Source organism: Falco biarmicus, chromosome 2 (assembly GCF_023638135.1).
Source record: "Falco biarmicus isolate bFalBia1 chromosome 2, bFalBia1.pri, whole genome shotgun sequence".
In the NCBI taxonomy this organism is placed as follows: Eukaryota; Metazoa; Chordata; class Aves; order Falconiformes; family Falconidae; genus Falco; species Falco biarmicus.
Genome location: NC_079289.1, coordinates 75706640 through 75726206, shown reverse-complemented (window position 1 = coordinate 75726206; position 19567 = coordinate 75706640). Strand labels below are relative to the sequence as shown.

Below are 19567 nucleotides of genomic sequence, written 5' to 3'. Positions count from 1 at the left end.
AACCCCAGCCTTTCATCCTCTTCATGTTCGCGTAACTCCTATTGACATTAACAGGAGCTTAACGCGGCTGTGCATTGAGGGTAAGCGGGAAATCAGAAGCGATGGTGATTGGGAAGGTGCTTGGGAAGGTGCTCAGTTCTGCTACAATCGTACATGCCCACGACAAGGGTCACAATCTGAGAGGAGCCCCTGCAGCTATGGGTCCCCCGCTTCCAACACCGGTTGAGTCTCAGAGGAAGATGCAGCTCCTTGAGGCTCCATTTGAAAACCTGGCCAGGATCTCTGTGTTACACCCACGGCCTTTTTTGTCCTGTTTATCTATTTAGTCGTTACCATAATTCATGCTGGTGAAATGATACCATTAAAAAGTGATGGTACTTTTTAAACACTGAAATGAATGTTCGTTGTATTTACAGCTACTGAGTAAAATTAGGACAGCGATAAAAGGTTAGACAATGACATTTAATGTTACTCCATTAATAGATTTTATCACTTTTTTTTATCCTACCACAACAATGTGTATTTTCATATACATTATATTTAATAAAATGTATTGATATGGAATTAGGAAAGCATGGGTTTAGTACTATTTACATATTTTAATTGAAACAATTTTCTTAACAACATTGAAAAATAGAAACTTAAAGTTCTCTTAATCGTGTTTTCAGCCAGTTAGTGGTAAACAAATGCATGCCTAGGAAGTTACACTCCCTCTAAAATGTGGTCAGTTGAAAGTTTCTAACTAAAGTGTGTATCTCTGTTTTGTTTCAAAAAATACATAAGTATGTCTGTCATTTCTGATACAAAATTCTACACTATCTTCAATAAATAAATAATAAAGCGATTCTGAAAAGTATGAAATGTAAACTTTGTTGTCCCTCCAACATACATTTTTTTTTCCCATTGCTTGAAACATTACAGTGGTCTTTTAGGAAATTATAATACACAGACACTTCCCAGCACAGTTTACACTTATTACCATACTGTATCTACCTATCTGTTATGAATATATCCTAATTTCCTAATGGAAATCAATAAGACTTGGAGTGCTAGAGAACACCGCCTATACAGGAAAGGTGGAAACCAGTACTGAAAGGACATGCAAGGAACACCAAAACCTAACAACAGGCTCCACAAGAACGTCCACATGCTAATGAAACAGGCTGACACCTCCCATTCGGAAATAAAATCCTTACAAAAATACCAGTGTATGCATGATAAGTCATGAACAAAATGAATCCAAGCAGAACAAAGAGGAATTTTACTCTTACGGGTCTATTCTCTCTCGAGTCCAGATTCAGCAAAGCACTTACGCATGTGCTTAGGGGGAAACGAGACGTAAGTGCACGCTTAAAGCTGGGTGCTTTCCAAACGGGGAGTTTGCTGGATGTGGGCCTATACGTGTGTATTCATAGAGTCAAATGGATATATAAACCCTGCCGTTCCCCCAGATGACAAGGCTTTTGCTTTGGGGTTACCCACTCAGCACCATCACAAGCACTCTGTTTCTGGCCGCGTCCAGTATCGCTGCCACCAGACCTGCGATCACCCTGGCTCGCCACAAACACCTTTGCGAGTACAGGACGCCGCTGCCCTGAACTCAGTAACATGATGTCGAAGAACACAGTTAGGCACGGTACAAGTTAATAACCGGTCACCAACGATTGCTTTGCAAACTAGATTCTGCAGGGTAGGAATTAGCTTCCTCAGCTAGAGCCATGGGGTTTTCTCTTCCCTGCTGCAGGGGACCGATCATCCATCTGCAGTCACACAATCAAGCAGCAGAAGTAAAGAAGTATTGAAGTGGTATAGCACAACATACAGCAGGGCTCTATGTTTAATCCTTCACTTACTGTGCGAACATTTACTGTGCTATAGAAAACAGCAACTTCCAAAGGTACTGAGTGGGTGGACTCTTCTGAAGTGCAACGCATCTCTGTGCAGAAGGCCTGTACATAATTTGTTTTCAGGGGCAACATGAGCCATGAAGTGGTATGTTAATAGAATCTTCTCTGTTTATAGATATAGACTATTTATTTTCTAAGTCTTTTCAGTACCATCATGAAGATCTTCAAAGATCTTCTTACTGTGTAACTGCTCCTTCCATTCACATAACATTTACAAACCACTTTGCTGAGCAATAGGCACAAAATTCCTTAAGGGGGAAAACTCTGCCGAAAGCCTCCAAAACATACCAACGTTGCCTTCTTCATGTAAATTAAAGAGTAGGGTAACTGGAGCAAGCACAGCAACCTATGTGGTTTGCCAGCCTTTCAGACCGGAGCACAATAAACAACGAGGTTATTTCATAAACCCAGGAAACTAACATCAAGTTCCACATAGAGAAATCGAGGGAGATCTCCTCACTAAATTGGGATTCATTTTTCAGTGAGAATTATCAAGGCACAAAGATGCTCCTGTTTGCTTTGATAACCCTCTTACATGTGAAGGGCAAGCAGCAGTTTCATACCACACCAGTAAGGATTTTGTGACAGCTTCTGCAGGCGCCTATTGCAGTGAACTCAGACTGAAATAAAACATTTGTCCCTTTCCTTCTAAGGCTCATCGAACAATTGCAGGTCTAGTCGGACGACTATCTCTCCTGTTGGGACTTCATGCAGAAGGAGACACTTTGTAACTGGTCCCTTTGAACCCTGATCCTTCTTAATGTCTGCCACACGGATCTCTGTTCTGCCCAAAAAGTCTGAAATGCAAAAAGACAGCATGCTCAGAAATGACACAACTGTTTTACGTTGCAATAAAATGCTCATTTGCAGAAGGAACTAAGCTTCCATCTACGCACAACCAAAGGAGACAACAAGTCTTCAGTCCAACTACATTTCTGCAGCTGAAGGCAGCCAAAGGCTGCCAGTCTGCATAGAAGAGGATTTTAGCTAGACCATATGAGACAGCAGCAGCATTACAATGGTCCCATAAGCAGAAAAATCCACTATGTAATTCACAGCTGCCTTGCTTCAGTAGCTTATTTCTTTTCTGAAACGTTAGAGAAGGGGCCAAAGGCTGCTGCACAGTTCAAACCGAGTGCGAAGCCCTCTGGAGATGACAGAGCCAAGCAGTGCATCACATGAGTGACGAGGTTAACGGGCCAACTGGCGCTGGCCACATGAATGACAGTCCTATCCAAATACTTCCTGAGAGATTATGACTCCAAAATACACTCTTCAGTGCTCCATATATTTATCCCAGGTTAAGACTGGGTTAGGAATCCTGGGTTCATTTCTGCCAATGTTATTGCATGTTCTAGGAACTTGACATTTCTCTCCCTCCTGCATGAACCTATCCATTTCCAAACAGCATCCAGAGTTTTTTAAAGACTTGGCAGAACTGTGAACTACACTTTAGTTGTTGTCAAGTTGCACAAGAAGGAACCCCCACCCAACCGAAAAAAAAAAAAAAAAAAAGAGCTTGATTCTTTTTGCAGATACTAGCATTACTCCACTAGGGCGCAAGGATGAGTAGGCTCCCGATATCCAAAGGGGTTCAATATTGGGGGTGGAACTAGATGACCTTTAAAGGTCCCTTCCAACCCAAACCATTCTCTGCTTCTATGATCGACCTCAGCAGGCGTGCATCTCTTCAAGACAGGAGATTGAAAACACCCTTGGAAGGGTGGCAGCCCCCTACGTACCATCTGGGGAGAACTGGTCCCTCTCGAACACTGTAATGCAGAGCACATCCTGCTCGAGGTCTTTGATAAAGAACTGGCAGTTGGAGTTCCACTTCGGGTTGAGGGTGTCCTGTATTGTCTTGGTAATGTGGCACTGAGAGCCCATTGTCACCTCACAGTACGGGTTACTCTTTCCTGGGAAGATGGAAACAAAGGGAAGAGAGTAATCACATTTTTAGGGGTGTGATCTTCCTCCTAAATATCCTTTTAGTCCTATAGCAAATATAATGGGGAAAAGACTGTGGCCTCACTGCCGTTATAATGAACAGGGACACAGTTCTGCAAGGTGTTGAGCACCTTCCACTCTTCATTTTGGGACTTGGTGACTTGTGATCTCTTATGCTGTGGCTTATGTGGCAGAAACTAAGTTTGCCTGAAATAAATGGGTTAATGCAGGACAACTGCATGACGGCTACTGAACTGCATGAAATCACTTCTGCATATTTTAAGTTCACTAAAACTGCTTCATTAAACAAAACCATGTTTTGGACAGAACCTCCTTCAAAGTCAGTCAGACAAATAGGAATGTCTTCTTCATAGAGCATATTATGAAAAATCCAAGGCAAAGGCACTTACCATGGGACCTGCAAGGTTTTAGTTCAATGCCTTCGACAATATTCACCATCAATCTCCCAATGCCTGTTGCTCTTTGTGAGCGAACTGTGGCGAAACAGAAGAGGAGAGAGAAAAGTCATTAACGTATTTGCCTGCCCTTGGGCTTTTCCACAGAAGATAAGACGCCCACATCCCATGCTGTACCTAAGTAGGCCTTTTCCCTCTTCTTCTTTTCAGTCTCTATGTATAGTTCTGAAGCAGCTTTGATCTTCTGAACCCAGGCAGTCCTTCAGAAGGAATGGGAAAAAAAAGTTGCAAAATACCATTTCCATTTTCCTTCCCCGGAGCACAGCAGACAAAAGTAAAGCTGTCCCTCCTTCCCAACCAAGGCTCTGGCCCCATCACAGGCTCTGCTACCCTGAAGCTGTCTGCCTGGAAGAGATCTTACTGGAATGTGTAGCACCTGCAGAAATGTAACCATCCTAAGCCAGGAGATCCCACCACACAAAGAAAGCTCAAGAGAATCACAAGCAAGGGGGACTGGATGAGAAACCAAAAGGTACAGACAACAGGCTTGCTTTCACCAATCCTTCTGCTTTATTGTAATAAACAAACTTCTTGTAGCTAGTAGATACAAGACAGCTATGTTGCAGAGCTGTCCCCTTTTCTTTACCCCTGAGGTTTCATACCAAAAATCTTTCTGAGCCTCGGGACACATGAACCACAACTCAAGGACTATATGGATGACAAAAGATCATGGCTCCCTATGAGGTCTCCTGGGAAACCATTTCATACTTCAGAGACTGAGTGGAAAGATTGACAAAGAAGTACAGAAGAAGGGGTATCAAGGGACTTCAGGGGTTTAGAAGAGTTGATGTGACATACAAGGGAGCCTGAAACCTGAGTCAAGGAAAAATGAGAGAACCTAGGAGTTGTGGATCCATTTCTGATCCAAAAATGAAGAGCTGCTGCTCTGATACTGGCTGGGATTTGGGTCTGAACACTCACATTCTGCTGCACAGAAAGCTGTTCAAGAAACTAAACACTTCAGGACAATTCTGCCTTCCAGCTCAGCCCTAAATGGCAACTTCAGAAGTATACCAAGCCTTTGATCATAAAGGTTCTTTTAAGATTAAATGGGTAAATGAATCACCCATTGATGCTAATGTTTTATTTGCTCTTATGTTGAAAACCTGAAAGTATCTCACTTAAAATGCTGCATTTATTTAGTAAGCAATTCTGGCATAAAAGAAAGTCAAAGGCATTTGACTAGAGCGGCCAAATTCAGATAACAGTTTTCACGGGTTCTCTCTGCAGTGAATGAAGAGAGACAGGCACCTCCAGAGGCCATTCAGGATGTGAAGATCTGGCTCCTTCCACTGATGGTCCAGCGTAGTGTGCCTAAGCATCTCACTGATGTTCCTCGAGCTAGGTAGGATGAAGGCAGTGCAGAGTTTAAATCTTTCTGACTGCTGCTCTGAGTGCTCTGACACAGAACGGATGATTATTGCTAGAGTCTGATTCGCACAACAGATCTTAAGGTGAAAAGGCTGTGCCAGTTTTCATCACCAAGGGTCTAACCATGATGCTCGTTCATTCTGTGGCACAGATGGACAGACAGCATCCCAAAGGACAAATGGGACCCACAAAAGTACAATCTTTTGCAAGGAAAAACTGTGTGTATAAATAATAATGAATAACACTGTCAGGCAGGCAGGGAGCAAAGATGTTTTATATATTTTTATGTATCAGAATTTTTAGGAGCCATACATTTGAAGCCGACATAATACAATGTCTATACTAAGGGAGGGGGGAGGTTTGCTGCACTTCCAACTTTCATTTTTTAACAAAAGTTACCTTTCAGGACCTTACATTTGCATACAGAAATGTTTTCAGTATAAGTCAGTGTAGTCCTCTCTCTGTAAGCTTGCCAGAGATAAAAATCACGAGCCGACATTTTGAGGTTGCTGTTCCTTTGACTGTTTCAGTCTGGACTGAACCAGATTAAAACTAACTGGGTTTAGTTTGATAGGTTTTTGCTTCAAGTTCTAATTCTGTCCTTTTCCTCAATCTAATTCAACTTACAGCCATAAGAATGCCTGCACTGGCACAAACAGATGGTAACCGAAGAAGATAGCATTGCATCTTTTGGCTTCCTTATGCTAACATAAATGTTAGGAAATACGGCCTGTATTTCAGCCCTACTAGCTATTTCACTGTTGGTCTTACCAGAATTCAGGAAATGTCATTATTTCTCCCTCCTCTTCAAATGCTGAGTACCACCGTATTCTCAAGCAAAAGTTTATCTTACAATTCTCCAGTCTTGTAAGATAAACTGCCTGGAGACTGCTATGCATGTGTATGTACATCATATACATTTGCACCAGACTTTTCAGTACTAACACGGCCTATACAGGTACTTACCTTTCATTAATGCTTTCAGCCCGGAGCGTATAGACTCTATCAATGTGGGAGATATGGAAGATGGGCTCATCTCCAGAAGGGTCTGTGGGTAATTTTACTAGTACCTCATTTAGAAAAATGGGCTGTAAAACATTAGGCAAAGCTAGAGTTCTACTGCACAGTATCTGAACAGATGCATTCAACACAGAGCAATTTATAACAGATTTATCTTGTGCTTGCAGTATCTTTCCCCTTCTGCCTGCCTCCCACCTTTCTTCAGATATGTCATTTTCAAAAACTTTCTTCTTATCAAAGATACAGCTGCCTCCAGAGTCTGGGAACACTTCCCCTGAAGTAAACAAGCAGCCTCACGAAGCATAGCAGTCTCCCCTTTCCCACAAAGAGTAGCAAACGCTACTCTCCCCGTTACTCCCTGACACACGTGGCCTCTTGTTGAAGAGGTTGTTTTAGCAAAACTCCAAAAGCATCTTTCTTACCTCACTAAGGCAAACAACCAGCTTTCTCACAATCAGTTGCTGGAATCTCCAGCGTACGCCAAAGCTTTCAAACCTTTTCTATATCAAGGCTATTGCCCACACCCCCGGTATGGGAGCTGCTGCCCGCTATATGCACTGTTAGCGCATAACCATCTCAGCCCCCACTTAAGAGGGGTACTTACAGTTTTGTACATTTTGTATTGCAGATTAGACTTGGGGCTGAAGACCTTGTCTGTGCCAGAAGAGCCAAGAGGTTTTATGATCTGAGTCAGGAGAAGGAAATCATTGAACAGAAAGCCATACAGCTCCTTGTTACTCTTGGCTTTATAGAGTTTCCCACTGTGCAGAAACTTGCGTGGTCCCAAGCAGTTTGTAACAGAATTAAATACGAGTTGCTGCGAAAAGTAGAAGAAGAACAACAACGCACTGTATAAAGTAAAACAATCGAGGTTCCCCTGAAAGAGATCAAATACAGTTTTGAGTCCTGACATTGGTTTCAATTGGTGTCACAGGGATGATGAGCAATGTCTCTGCCTTGCGCATGATAAGCAGTGCAAGTCATAGAAAGGCCACGTGAAAATTAACTTCAAGGCAGCCTATCAGTTGCATGTGGCATTGCCTGGACAGTCGGAGAGAAGCCAAAAATTCCTTTTGAGTTTCTCTGCCATGCGCATGCATCTCTGCAAGTGGAACTGAGCTGATGCTGACTTGTCCTGGATTAGCAGTAGCTATGCGAATGGCCTCTCCAAATGCTAAGCTTTCTTAACAAGGCCTGGGTTTCTGAACTGTCTTTGAGTTTCACCCAATAAAACATACCAAAGGAATTCCAGATAGCCTGTCTTTGTGTACACAAGATACCTGGGGTTAGAGGACGGCTGCTGACCGCTGGCTGGAACTGGCAGAATTTAAGACATCTGGAGGTTATTACCAGGTGGTTAGAGGCTTGCCCTTTCCTAAAGTGTCATTGTCAGGTTTATTTTTGCTAGGTGATGGTACAGTTCTCACCACCCTAGTTGGCTGGGCAGCTAGATCTGGGGTGGCTCCCTTCACAGATTAGAAACATCTCAAAACAGAAAACCAGGGGAAAACTGGATTGCCCCTTGCCCAGGACTCAAGGCTGCTGCTACTGGCATTACTGAAGCAGCCAGTTGGTCTTCCAGGTAATATTTTTGGTGTTCTAGGGCCAGACATCATGTACAAAAGATAAAAGAGGCCATCTTCCTTCAGGCAGTAGTTGTAAGACAGCTGAATGTGTCTTTGACCCTTCTGACATTGTCATACATGTCTTTATTCTGAAACAGATTTCGTAAGATGAAATGCAATTTTTTCCAGTTTATAAACCAACCAGTAATTATTATTTTTTATCTTCTAGAACTGAAAATTCAGTGCATACTTTGAAAATTAAGCTGTGATCTGTCTGCCTCTATTATCTTCACCAGTAATAGGGAGGCCATCAAAATACCCTCCATTCTTTTGCAAGATACTCTGACACAATATTTTCATTATAGCTTCTGTAGAGAAACTCAGCACGTTACTTTAAAAAGCAGTATGTAATGGGAGGCAGTAGTTCTCTCTGTAAAGTCTTGAGAGAGACTTGATCAGTATTCTTGAATTTTCAAAATGTCTACAAAGTTTTATCACAAAAAATATTTTCTGTTACGAGTTTTAAAGCACTCCAGTCCAGAATGGTCAGGTATAGCTTCAGGATGGCATACAGCAGTCCAATAACCACTGTATTATAAAGAGCTGTGAAACTGGAAAATAGTGGTTGAAAATTGCGGCATTGAACCTGGTACTAGCCCAGAGCCAGGCAACAAAAGCAGCATTTACCATATTGAAGGCCGTAACACGATCAGCAAAAAGGATCACGTGCAGGAGTGAAAGGGAGCCAAACAAAGATGAAAACAAAGGATTGGAGATTGTATGACTTGATTAATTACACTGTTTGTCCCCTGATGCAGTGCTGCAAGTGAGCCATGGTATCTTCCCAACTGGTGGAGAAGTGTGCCTGTATTTACATTACTCTAGACAGCACTTTGTTTACCTCTGACAGGCCTTCACACTGAACGTGAGCCTGGATCCACTCCAGCCTATCTGAGTTTTCCTTCTCCCGCACACCTTCGTTTACTTGAGAACATAATTCTTCTGCTTTCTCAAGAGCATGCTTCAAGTGACTGTGGTCAGGGTGGTTTTCAGGAGTGTTTTCTATAATCTATAGATAAATAAAATACATTAGCCTTTTCCGTTATCTGCAGTTAAAATGTATTCATATTGTCAGCTCTATAATTTTTATTTTTTCATTTTCATCAGAGCCAGAATGTTCCACATTCCTTTTCCTCTTTGACAAACATGAAAAATAGGAGACAATCTCACAGTCTGTTTGTGAACAGCTGAAATGAACGCCTGCCTGCAGAGCCTTTGCATCAGTACACTGCTCACTCTTCTGACATAAGTACACAAATTCCAGCCATACACAGAAATATAGCAATGACTGTTCTAAGGAATCTCTTAAATGTCAACATCCAATTTATAATTATTTCCTGCAAAAGTCTTGGGCCAAGTTCAATAGCATTATTCAGGATGGTAAGTGTTAGGCAACAAATGAAAGTTAGGAAAGGGTTGTAAGTTATCCAGTGATGTAAGCTGCACAGTAAGGTAACTTGCAACAATCTGGCATTCAGGCTTGCACACTGAATGTCATTTACCAGACTACAGGGAGGGAATGATACTGTGGAAAAAGGCAAAGATGAGCTTAAGATTGACCTGTTACTCCTGTTACCTGAATTTCAAAGTTTTCATTCAGAATTTACTGCCTTCTGGTTCTCTGTGCACAAGTTTCACCTCTGTTTCTAATGGAAATATTGAGTCATTTTGCTGAAGCCAAATGAGTTACTGCATCTTCTCTAGTGTGGTCAAACATAAAAGGCTTTCCCATGTTCCCTGGCACATCAGATATCTAACAGTGACAAAGCTTGGCACAAATAGGAAAACTACCCTCTAATCAAGCTATAAGCAAAGCAGCATCAAAAACATCATCTTTGCAAAAGAACGTACATTTTTAATTATTAGTGGGTATCTTGTTACCCGTTGCATAGGCTTTAGTAGAAAACTTGATAGTGGCATTCCTTTACAGCGAGGATCCATTGCTAACCTCTGAAACATTAGAGAGGTAAAATGTTGTTAGTCAGTTTGTTTAAAACCCTGGAAAATGAGCCCCTCCAAGAAAGGAAAAGGTAAGGCAATAAATGAACACCATGCCTCAGCTAAATCTGTTCTTAGATCACAGTCAGTGCAGTAGAATTTCTAGTATTTTTTTACAACGTATTCTTCACCTGCCTTGCCTGTACCAGAGAAGGGCCTCTTCTTACTGTCCCAGCACTTTACAGCAAAACCATGATTAAACAAACTATTTTAGAGCTCCAGAGCTCTTTGAAAACATGTACTCCTTCAATGAAAAAAACGTACTCCTTGAGTGAGTGCTTAAGTCTGAAGACTCTTCATTCTAGCCTAACATTGAGCACTATTTGAGACTGTGTTCTGCAAATTAGCAAAATGATGAGCTAAATTTAGCGTACAAAATTAACGGTGATTGCTTCTTCTCTTACTTTAACAAACTCCTTGAACTCAGGGACTTCATCTGTCTTCTGCTGGATGAGCGCTGCCCCATTGAGCTGGCAGCTACAGAACCGAATGTAAGGCTGCATGTGTGGCAGCTGAGCTGTCAGTATGTCACCAATCATTTTCACTGGCATCTTCTCTCCAGACATCTTCTTACGCACACGCAAAGCCCTAAACACGAAAAGGTCATGTGTGTTGTATAAGTAGACCACTAAAGAATGATTCCTCATTTCTGAAATAAATGGCAAGATCCTTATTTATTATTGAAACAAATAGACCCCTGAATAACAAGTAGATCAGCCACAAGATTTATTGCATATTGTAAGAATTCAATAATCAAGATTGCAACCTCAGCCAACATTTTTTCCTTCTTGTGGTAACCAAACTTTTATCTGACATCACTTAATGCAGTGCCAGATCAGATACAATATAAAAAAGAATATAATTTCCTTTCCTATTAGTTTAGAAAAAGACTAACTAATGTGCTAGTGAATGAGAGATAAAAACCTTCTCACTACTTTAAGCTCAAAGCAACTTCTACTTTTAGCCTGGTTTCCTAAGGAAAGGGGGTTTATTGACATTGAGCTGCCTTGGATATCTGTCCCATCACTGCCACTGTTTTCAACTTGTGGGCGGGCCCTTTTCAAATACATGTTACAAAAAAGAAGATACCTCAAAGTTGTAAAATTCCTGTAAGTTCAACAAAAGTCAGCAGTAGGGAAGAAAGGAACTTTGTTAGTCCTCTTGGTTATGATGATGCAGGTTTAACTCAATCCTGGCTCTGGCAATGACCAGATGAGCAACCTGTGTGCATGTGCCTCCTCTGAATCAGCCACAGCGTTTACTATGTCTTGCCAAAGCAATAGGGACGGGTGAGAAGGATGCAAGTAGGAACTGGATCCATCAGAGGCCACAGAAAATTAAGGGAGAAATAAGGGTACTTGCACTGCATGGAGTTTCATGGTAGACAGTTGGGGTTGCAGTAGCTGGAGACTTTGAAAGGAAGGGTGCACGGTACACTAGGCACAAATCCATAGGAAACCAGGCTTTGTGGGCGTCACTTCTCACAAAACAGCTCATTCAGGTGCTATAAGCTTACAATAATTAAAGGAATGCATTAGCTAACTCAGGATAAGGGAGGCAGAGGTTATTGTCCCTTGTTCTGCATTCAGGGGTAACAGGACTGGAACTAGGTATGAGCTGTGACAGAGGAAGTAAAAGCCTACAACAGGACTGTGGGTAGCCTTGGCAGGCACTATGCTGCAGGAGAAGTTGATCTTGCCTTCTCAAGCACATGTATGCTCAGAGCAAAGTAAATGCAAATAGTTACTCAGCAAAAAACTGCTGGATTTTTCTCAACAACAACAAGTCATAGGAAACGTTGTTAATACTTTGCTTTTTCCAACAAGGAAAAATGCATGGTCCTTTTGGTTACTATTTGCATAAGTGGCAAATATTTTCATGCAGCTAAAAGTAGAAGCAGGGGGAGAGGCCCATGATTTTGTTATTGCTAAGTATGGGGAAAAAACCACTTACTTCAGTAGTTTTATATTGCACATAATCAGCTCCTTCCAATTAACAAAAATCATAGCAACTTCTTTTTCTGTTAGCAGCTCAGATTCCATTAGTGGTTTCTGGAAGATCTAGAGATTCAGAAAATTAAGCAAATTAGAAAGTATATAGTAGTATAATCAAAGTGACTAAGACTGATGATGCTCATTTCCTTAGCCTGAAGGTGAGAAAATTTTACATCAGTGTAGCACCTGACACTCAGTGGAAGAGACTTCAGACATGCACTGTGCCCTAGGGATCCATGGTGTTCCCTAACAATATGTGAGCAGTGCATGGCTTTAAGAGAACAATTTCAATTTGTGTTGGTTTTGACCTGGATAATCTGTTTGAAACTTCGGAATTTTAGTCTGGTCTGAGGTCTCCTGCAAAATATCCCACGATTGCTGTGATAATACTACTGAAAATACATTTTACTTTGGACTCTTATGGAAGTTCTCATTTATCTCACAGTGTCTCAGGTTTGCATATCTTGACCTCTTTTTTTTTTTTTTAAAAAAAAAAAAGCTTTCCTTCTCTGTCAAAAGAATTGTCTAAGTCAGTTGCCTGTGCTAATTCCCTTTCTTCCACATAAGAGATGCACCTTTTAACATTTAAAGAAAATCACAGTGATAACCGAGTGCCACCATGAATGTGGAAAATGTGCATCAAGCTTCAAGAACTTCTACATGAGAAATAAACGTTCAAAATCAGGAGTAAAAAGGGTTTAGTAGAATGATACTTTAGACAGTGCTTTGGTGCCAGTAACACAAGGGCTTAACATTAATTTCATGCACACCCATACACACATGCATATGTGTCTACATACATATATGTATAAAGATGAGTGATTAAAACCTGCTACTTAAGCTGCTGTGCTGTCTTACCTCTGTGACCAACTGCAGATCATTTACATAGTTTTCTTCTGTGACAATTAGCTCGTGGATGTATCCCTGCCTTTTTCTTTCAGTAGGCGTCAACATATCCAGAAGATGCAAGTCTGCGCACCCTGGAAAACACAAAAGGATCCTAGATTTTAGTTACGGTCATTCGCAAATTGATTCAGATCTGTAGCAGTTCAAGTAACACTTAATGACCTGTAACTACTGCCTGTTCAGCTCACTTAATCATTATCCACATGTAATGGCACAACACTAACAACACTTCATCCCTCAGTGACTCAAAACATTTTATTTAACAGCTTGCCTTTTTTTTTTTTTTTTTTTTTTTTAATTGGTAACTCAAGCCCATCTTGAAATGCTATCTTCTCTCTGGCAGCAAAGCTTAAAAATCCCTCTCACCACCACTTGCCCATTTCCAACCTCACTCTGAGGTTCACTGTCCCCTTCAGTTGTGTCATTCAACTGGAGCCATGCTGTAAAACAAAACCTCAAATGGATGGCTACTAATAAAAAAAAAGGCAAAGACTTCATCTGGTATTACTGCCAATGAAAATGTAGAGATACCCTAAAATGGAACAGAATTAGGGCAAGAGCACTATAGTGACCTTAATGGTCTGATGGGCACTTTAGAATTCTATATAAGCCCTCAACTTATTGATACTCTAAATTCAAGGTTCACCTTTATCCTTCTAGTCAAAGTAGGCATCCTGACCAAGAAGGTACTGCAGAGCTTATTTACTTCTTCACACTTCAATTAAACATTGCTTCTAAGTGTTTGAAGGACTTGAGCCAGAACACATGAAGGTCAGTGGAGATCACTCCACATATTTCAGTAATTTACAGGCCAAACCAAAGGGCTGATTGTTGTTATCATTTATGTTTAAAAGCATGGGGTAAGTGTGTAACTAAGAACTCATCTTCCATCAGTTTCATCCTTTAATTTTTGCAAACCACCTCCCTTGTGTTCATCCTGTGTAGACGCTAGAATTTTTGTATAAATTCTAGAATCTCAAATTTTATTTCCTAGTCTGAATTAGACATTACATAATAATTAGAATTTTTTCTGTAAGCCAGTATTTTTCAGTTGAGCTTAATTAAATGCTCAAAGTAAACCACTAGTGGTCCTAATCCCATCACAACCTGCACAACTCTTCCAGTTCTGTGCATATAAAGTTAATACTTGTATAGTATTTACTGCATTTTTAGCTTCCTGAACATAACCGAGGAGCTGATTCTGTACTATGCTGCTAGCAAGGTCCCCATGTATCACAAGTAAGTTTATCGCGGACTACCTTCAACTGTTGTTTTAACTGATCTGTGCTCCTGAAAAGGTAGTGATAGATTTGACTTAAAAATAATAATAATAAAAAAAAAAACCAACCAAAACCAAGAAGAAAAGTAGATACAGTCAAGCTAGTTTCCTCTATGATTAAGAAGCCGATAACAGAACAGATTGGAAGCAGAAGCATGTTGTTCCACTGAGATACAGTACACTGCAGGTCTTTAGAAGATGCAACTGAAACTTTGCTTGAAATATAGGTTTTGAAAATTATCAATTTTATGACAAAATAATCAAAGCATTAGGCACATTTCAAAAGCCAAAACTTTCATTTGTTTAATAAATGGCTGCTTTCAGAGCATTTTCTTAGTTATCATGTAAATCAGAGGTCAAATAAACAGAACAAGTTCTCCCCACGCACTGTCAGCTTCATCAAAGGCAAACGAAGTGCTTAATTATTTTTCTCTAGAGGCTGGGGAAGTTTACTGTTCAAAGATGCTGATGACCTTGGTTTGAAGTGTGGTTTCCAACCACCAACCTTTCAGAGGAAGCATTTAACATTTTTAATCATAATATATTTTAGAGGTTAGCTTGACATCCAGCCAACTGGGCTGTAAATGGGTTACTCTGAATTTCAACAAATGGTCTACTTTTGAACATGAAATATTTGGGAAAATAGCCTGCTTCAATCTGAGCAGAACATGCAGGAGACACTTTTCTGAGAAAGGATTTTCTTCATGAGGTGCACAAGCACAAAGATTTTTCTCATCTTTGTATTAAAAACACCAAAGAAGAACTGAGTCCCCTTCCAAGTGGAAATGTCAGGCCACAGGGCTCTGGCTAGTTTTTCATGGATGCCAAAGTACTTTGATGAACATCTAAATTCCACTTGCAGCTGTAATAATATCATTCATTAATTCAATTTACTAAGAGGCTCCTGCTAGGGGCTAGAAAACACCCTTGATACAAGACATTTCCACTGACAGATGGGAAAGCTCTGCTGTGGTTAAGTACGGGGCTCTGACCTCAGCGTGGAATTGGTTAACGTTCCTAACCTAAAGCACAGATAGCTCCTCATGCATACAGCCACCCAGGTACTTAAAATGAGACACTGGCATTTGTCTTTTCAGCTATTGAGTGCCCTATTCTTTCCGATTTTCTCTCCTGCTCTGAAAAGCAGTGCTGGATCCCACCTGGAAGGTGCCGAATTTGAATCCTTAGCTATGATCTAGTAAACTCAGAAAAGAATGGGGAAATTACAATAGCTAACGTGAAATATTCACAGCACTGTGAATAAATGGATTTCTGCCTTTTAACTGGATAACCAGTACGACCCCAAGCAAAGGCATTTGCCCACAACTCACCAGACTCGTTACTCTGTCTGGACTTACAGAACCAACATACAAATGCTGTAACTATAAATCCGTGCTTTGGCCTCCTATCACCATAGGACTGTCCTGGTTTCTGCAGAACTAAGGGATTCTAAAAATGTAAAAAAATTATTTCAAATATCATTCTAAGTAGTAAACATGTTTCTTTTCCTTTCAATGTCAGCCCTGAAACTAAGCTTGAAAGCAATGCACAAGAGATGCTGCTTTTTCAGAAGGATGGTTCTGCTGTGGAACTCACTGATCTACATATATGGGCACAATTTCTGATTTCTTCTAATTCAGGGAGATTTTCTAAACAACTCCAGATTTCTCTGTAAACCTCACACTGGTCTAGTCCGTAATGACAAGATCACAGTAGAGAGGAATCTGTTCTATTGTAGGGAACCAGAAGCAGTAAAAAACTGTGTCACAGTTTCCCTCCAAATCCTTAAGCAGAAGGGAATAGCACACCATGATTGCATTCCTTTACTCAGACAAACTAACGTTTCACCATTCAGCCTTCTTATCAACTAGCTTCAGATGCAACCAATTTCCCATAAATATCTTGTGGGACGGGCCCTCCACTGAGAGACTCTCAAGCTTTAGCTGAGTACAGCAGAGTCTGGTACCAAACAGATCTCTCCATCTCAAGCTTCTGTGATGCAAAATCCCGTTTCACACCTATTTTCAATGACTTCAGCATGTTTAGAATTTCTCAGATGGACTAGTATGTCCGTTTATTGTTAGAGCAAAGTATTTCCCTCTGAGATGGATGGAAATAGGATCTAGAAACAAGTCTGGAAAGTCCCACTTACAAAATATTATGATTACTTTGTTTTTGCCAAGACCAGTCACCACTAACACATGTGCCACCTTCTCCTGTTCACATCACTCAGCTATCATCAGGTGGTTGCCACTGCTAATCCACGCAGGAGGCCAAGCATCTTTCATAACAATTTCGATTTTCCCTTTTTTTTTTTTTTTAATTCTAGAACATGCCTGAGTGTAGCCCTCAACACATAGACTTGTGATACATTACCACGATCTTGATTTTGCAGTAGCAAAATTTTCTGCAGTATTTTAGATTAACACCTTATTTTCTACGGAAAAAAGAAAAGTTTTAGTATTCAATCAAAGGAAGGAGGGGAAGGCAACAGGCGAGACAGTTGGGAAGGAAACCTACTAAATCCGGAAAAAACAGAACATGTCTACCACTTCCTTTTCAGAATCTGTCTAGAGAGAATAAAATCCTACACATGTGAGGGCATGGATGCATCTAAAAATATAAATCGGCAGAGTTAACCAACTCCTGGACTGGTTTATACCACATCACGTAACTTTAAATCTCACCTCTGATTTATGAACCAGGACCTATCTTGAGCCCCTGACCACTTACTGTACAGTAACAGCAAACCAGTCAAGAGCATCAGCCACAGATCCAAGCAGAAAGAACCGCACAGTCCAATTTTACATTGTCTTCCCCAAAAATAAAGATGCTGAACAGGTACTTCACTTGGAATCAGGAATGTGGTGACCAAAAGTCCAAACTTTTTAACAAACAACATTTTATTACTTTTTCACTTTATCGGGCAGACCTCCCAATGTCGTCTTTCCTGGCTTCAGGTTACACACACACACAAAAAAAAAAAAGAAAAAAAGAAAAAGAAAAAAGAAAGCAAAGGAATCAAACGAGATTGATTGTAGCACTCATCCGGATCCAGATTTACCCCAACATACAAAACAATTCAGCAGAGAAAACTGCTCTTAGCAGAGATGAGTACAATAGAAAAAATACGAATCCCATTTCAGCCACCTTGACCAGGGCACAGAAAACCTTTATCTGCGACACCAATTTGAGCCCAGTTCAGGCTAGCGTCTGCCAGCACTGGCACCAGTTCACACCTGTCCACTGGTGGGTGTTCAGCTGAGGCAGCAGTGTCAGAGCAGCACTCTGTGGGTGAAAGCTGGTACCGGCACAGATCAAACATAGAAGTCGGGAACCAAACGGCGTGTAGGCACAGAGCTTCCTTCTTGCTGCTAGGGCCAGCTGCTGCCGAGGGGTCAGGCTCAAAAAGGTAGGGAGGGGACGAAGAAACAAATTAGAAACTTGTGCTAGAAAATGGAGCCAAGGACCTCCACAAGGCCACAGGGAATCCTACACCTTCTAAAAGCCCTACACCCACTTGCTGTAGGACAGCTACCTTGGGTATAAACATCTTTCTACCTTTAGACACCAACAGCTACCTTCTCTATGAGATGCTTAATTAAAACTATTCCACAAGATTAAATTTGTTCTAAAAAATCTGACTTACTCTGTGTTGCTCCACAAGACTAGTAAGTTACAGAAGAAGAGTTACAGGTTTGATCTGGCTCTATGCAGACATTGTAATCTGAATTTTTGTGCTGAGGAGGAGCACTACACCAGGCTACTTCTTGCGGTTTAGAGCTTTTTTAATGATGTTTCCAAATTAAGGTTTATGGAAAGGGGAGGGGAACAAAACAGCTATGAAACTTGCTGTAACAAGTTTCTGTTGCGTGTATCGGAAGTAGGTTTACGCACACTGTTAGCATTACTAGGTTACACCAGATAGTTCAGATAACTCTCACAATTTCTCCTCACATGAACAGTAACTCAAAATGAATCCTTATTCATGGTAAAGTACCCCTTTGCAAGCTATCAAACAAGTATAAAAGCCCATAAAGTCTACATGTGGGAAATGAAGTCTTTGTGAAAATAATTTACATTTTTAACTGCATCCAGGTCAACCTTCTGAAAACATTCTCTAAGGGTTTGGAAGCATAAGGTCACCTCAGCGCTCTCTGTTTGGCTAAACAGCAGCCAACTACCCAGTTGTCTGTGTACATGTACTTATCTTGCAATTCAACTGATTAAGTAGTACTTGAGATATATTGTCCCTGGATTTATTGAAGTTGTCTAAAAAAAAGTTTTAAATAAACCAAATATTGTAATCAGAAGAGGACTGCATAGAAGGAGCTATTTAACAAGAAATTAAATAGCTGGAGTCAATAATCATGAAAAACTAAAAAGAACTGCTTTAAAACCAGAGAACAAACCCAGAACATGCAGTTACTTTGCTGTCTTGAGGGAAGGTTATGGTAATAGGCCATTTTAAAATGTGTTCACTGAGCTCACAGGGACTGAAGATCCGAAAGAGTTGAGATTTAAATAAAACTGACTCTGAATATAAAGCAAAGTGTTCTTGATAAACCTGCATTTCAGACTCTTAAGTTGTCTTGGACAGATTTAAAGTATTTGAATTGATATTAACAAATTCCCTGAAAGAACATTCATGGAAATTCTTCCTTGGCAGCTGAATACACAGGGAATTCTTCTCAAGGTAAACAGAAAAACTGTGAACAAAAGGTCCCACTACCACTTGGAGCGGCAGTCTCTAAATCCCGTCTCCTCTACATCCCTTAAGTGAGACCTCCTGTGCAAAGGAAAAAGGTACTTGGCACACGAAAGTTAACGTCAACAGAACGCATTCAGTTGACTAGGCAGCAGTGAGACTATTTTTTCCTTAATATTAACTTAAGAGACAAATAAAATCAAAAGTCATCTAATGGTTTCTTATTTTTGTCTACGCAAGTCTTGTTTCAGCCTTGACTGGCATTACTGTTGGCTTTGCAGCCACAAATTCAAGGCCCAAAGAAACAAGCGTGCGGGCACATTTCCATCGCAGGAG

At 40.7% G+C, this 19567-nt stretch overlaps 1 protein-coding gene across 5 annotated transcripts in view; it reads right to left on the bottom strand.

Moving 5' to 3' along the window:
- Positions 1 to 441: 441 nt before the first annotated feature.
- The window catches only part of ITSN1 (intersectin 1), a 136584-nt gene continuing 117458 nt past the window's right edge, over positions 442 to 19567 (bottom strand). For 4 of the 5 annotated variants that reach the window (XM_056328932.1, XM_056328933.1, XM_056328931.1 and 1 more), the window contains 11 exons: positions 13197 to 13318; positions 12298 to 12404; positions 10749 to 10932; positions 10198 to 10296; positions 9188 to 9355; positions 7326 to 7538; positions 6668 to 6789; positions 4448 to 4530; positions 4265 to 4348; positions 3650 to 3823; positions 442 to 2704 (listed from right to left, as the gene is read on the bottom strand). In XM_056328932.1, coding sequence (XP_056184907.1) covers positions 2556 to 2704; positions 3650 to 3823; positions 4265 to 4348; positions 4448 to 4530; positions 6668 to 6789; positions 7326 to 7538; positions 9188 to 9355; positions 10198 to 10296; positions 10749 to 10932; positions 12298 to 12404; positions 13197 to 13318 — 1505 coding nt within the window. In that variant the 3' untranslated portion in view covers positions 442 to 2555. Of the gene's footprint in view, positions 2705 to 3649; positions 3824 to 4264; positions 4349 to 4447; positions 4531 to 6667; positions 6790 to 7325; positions 7539 to 9187; positions 9356 to 10197; positions 10297 to 10748; positions 10933 to 11833; positions 11856 to 12297; positions 12405 to 13196; positions 13319 to 19567 lie in introns of those variants that run through there. The other variant, XM_056328935.1, reaches the window with a different exon arrangement.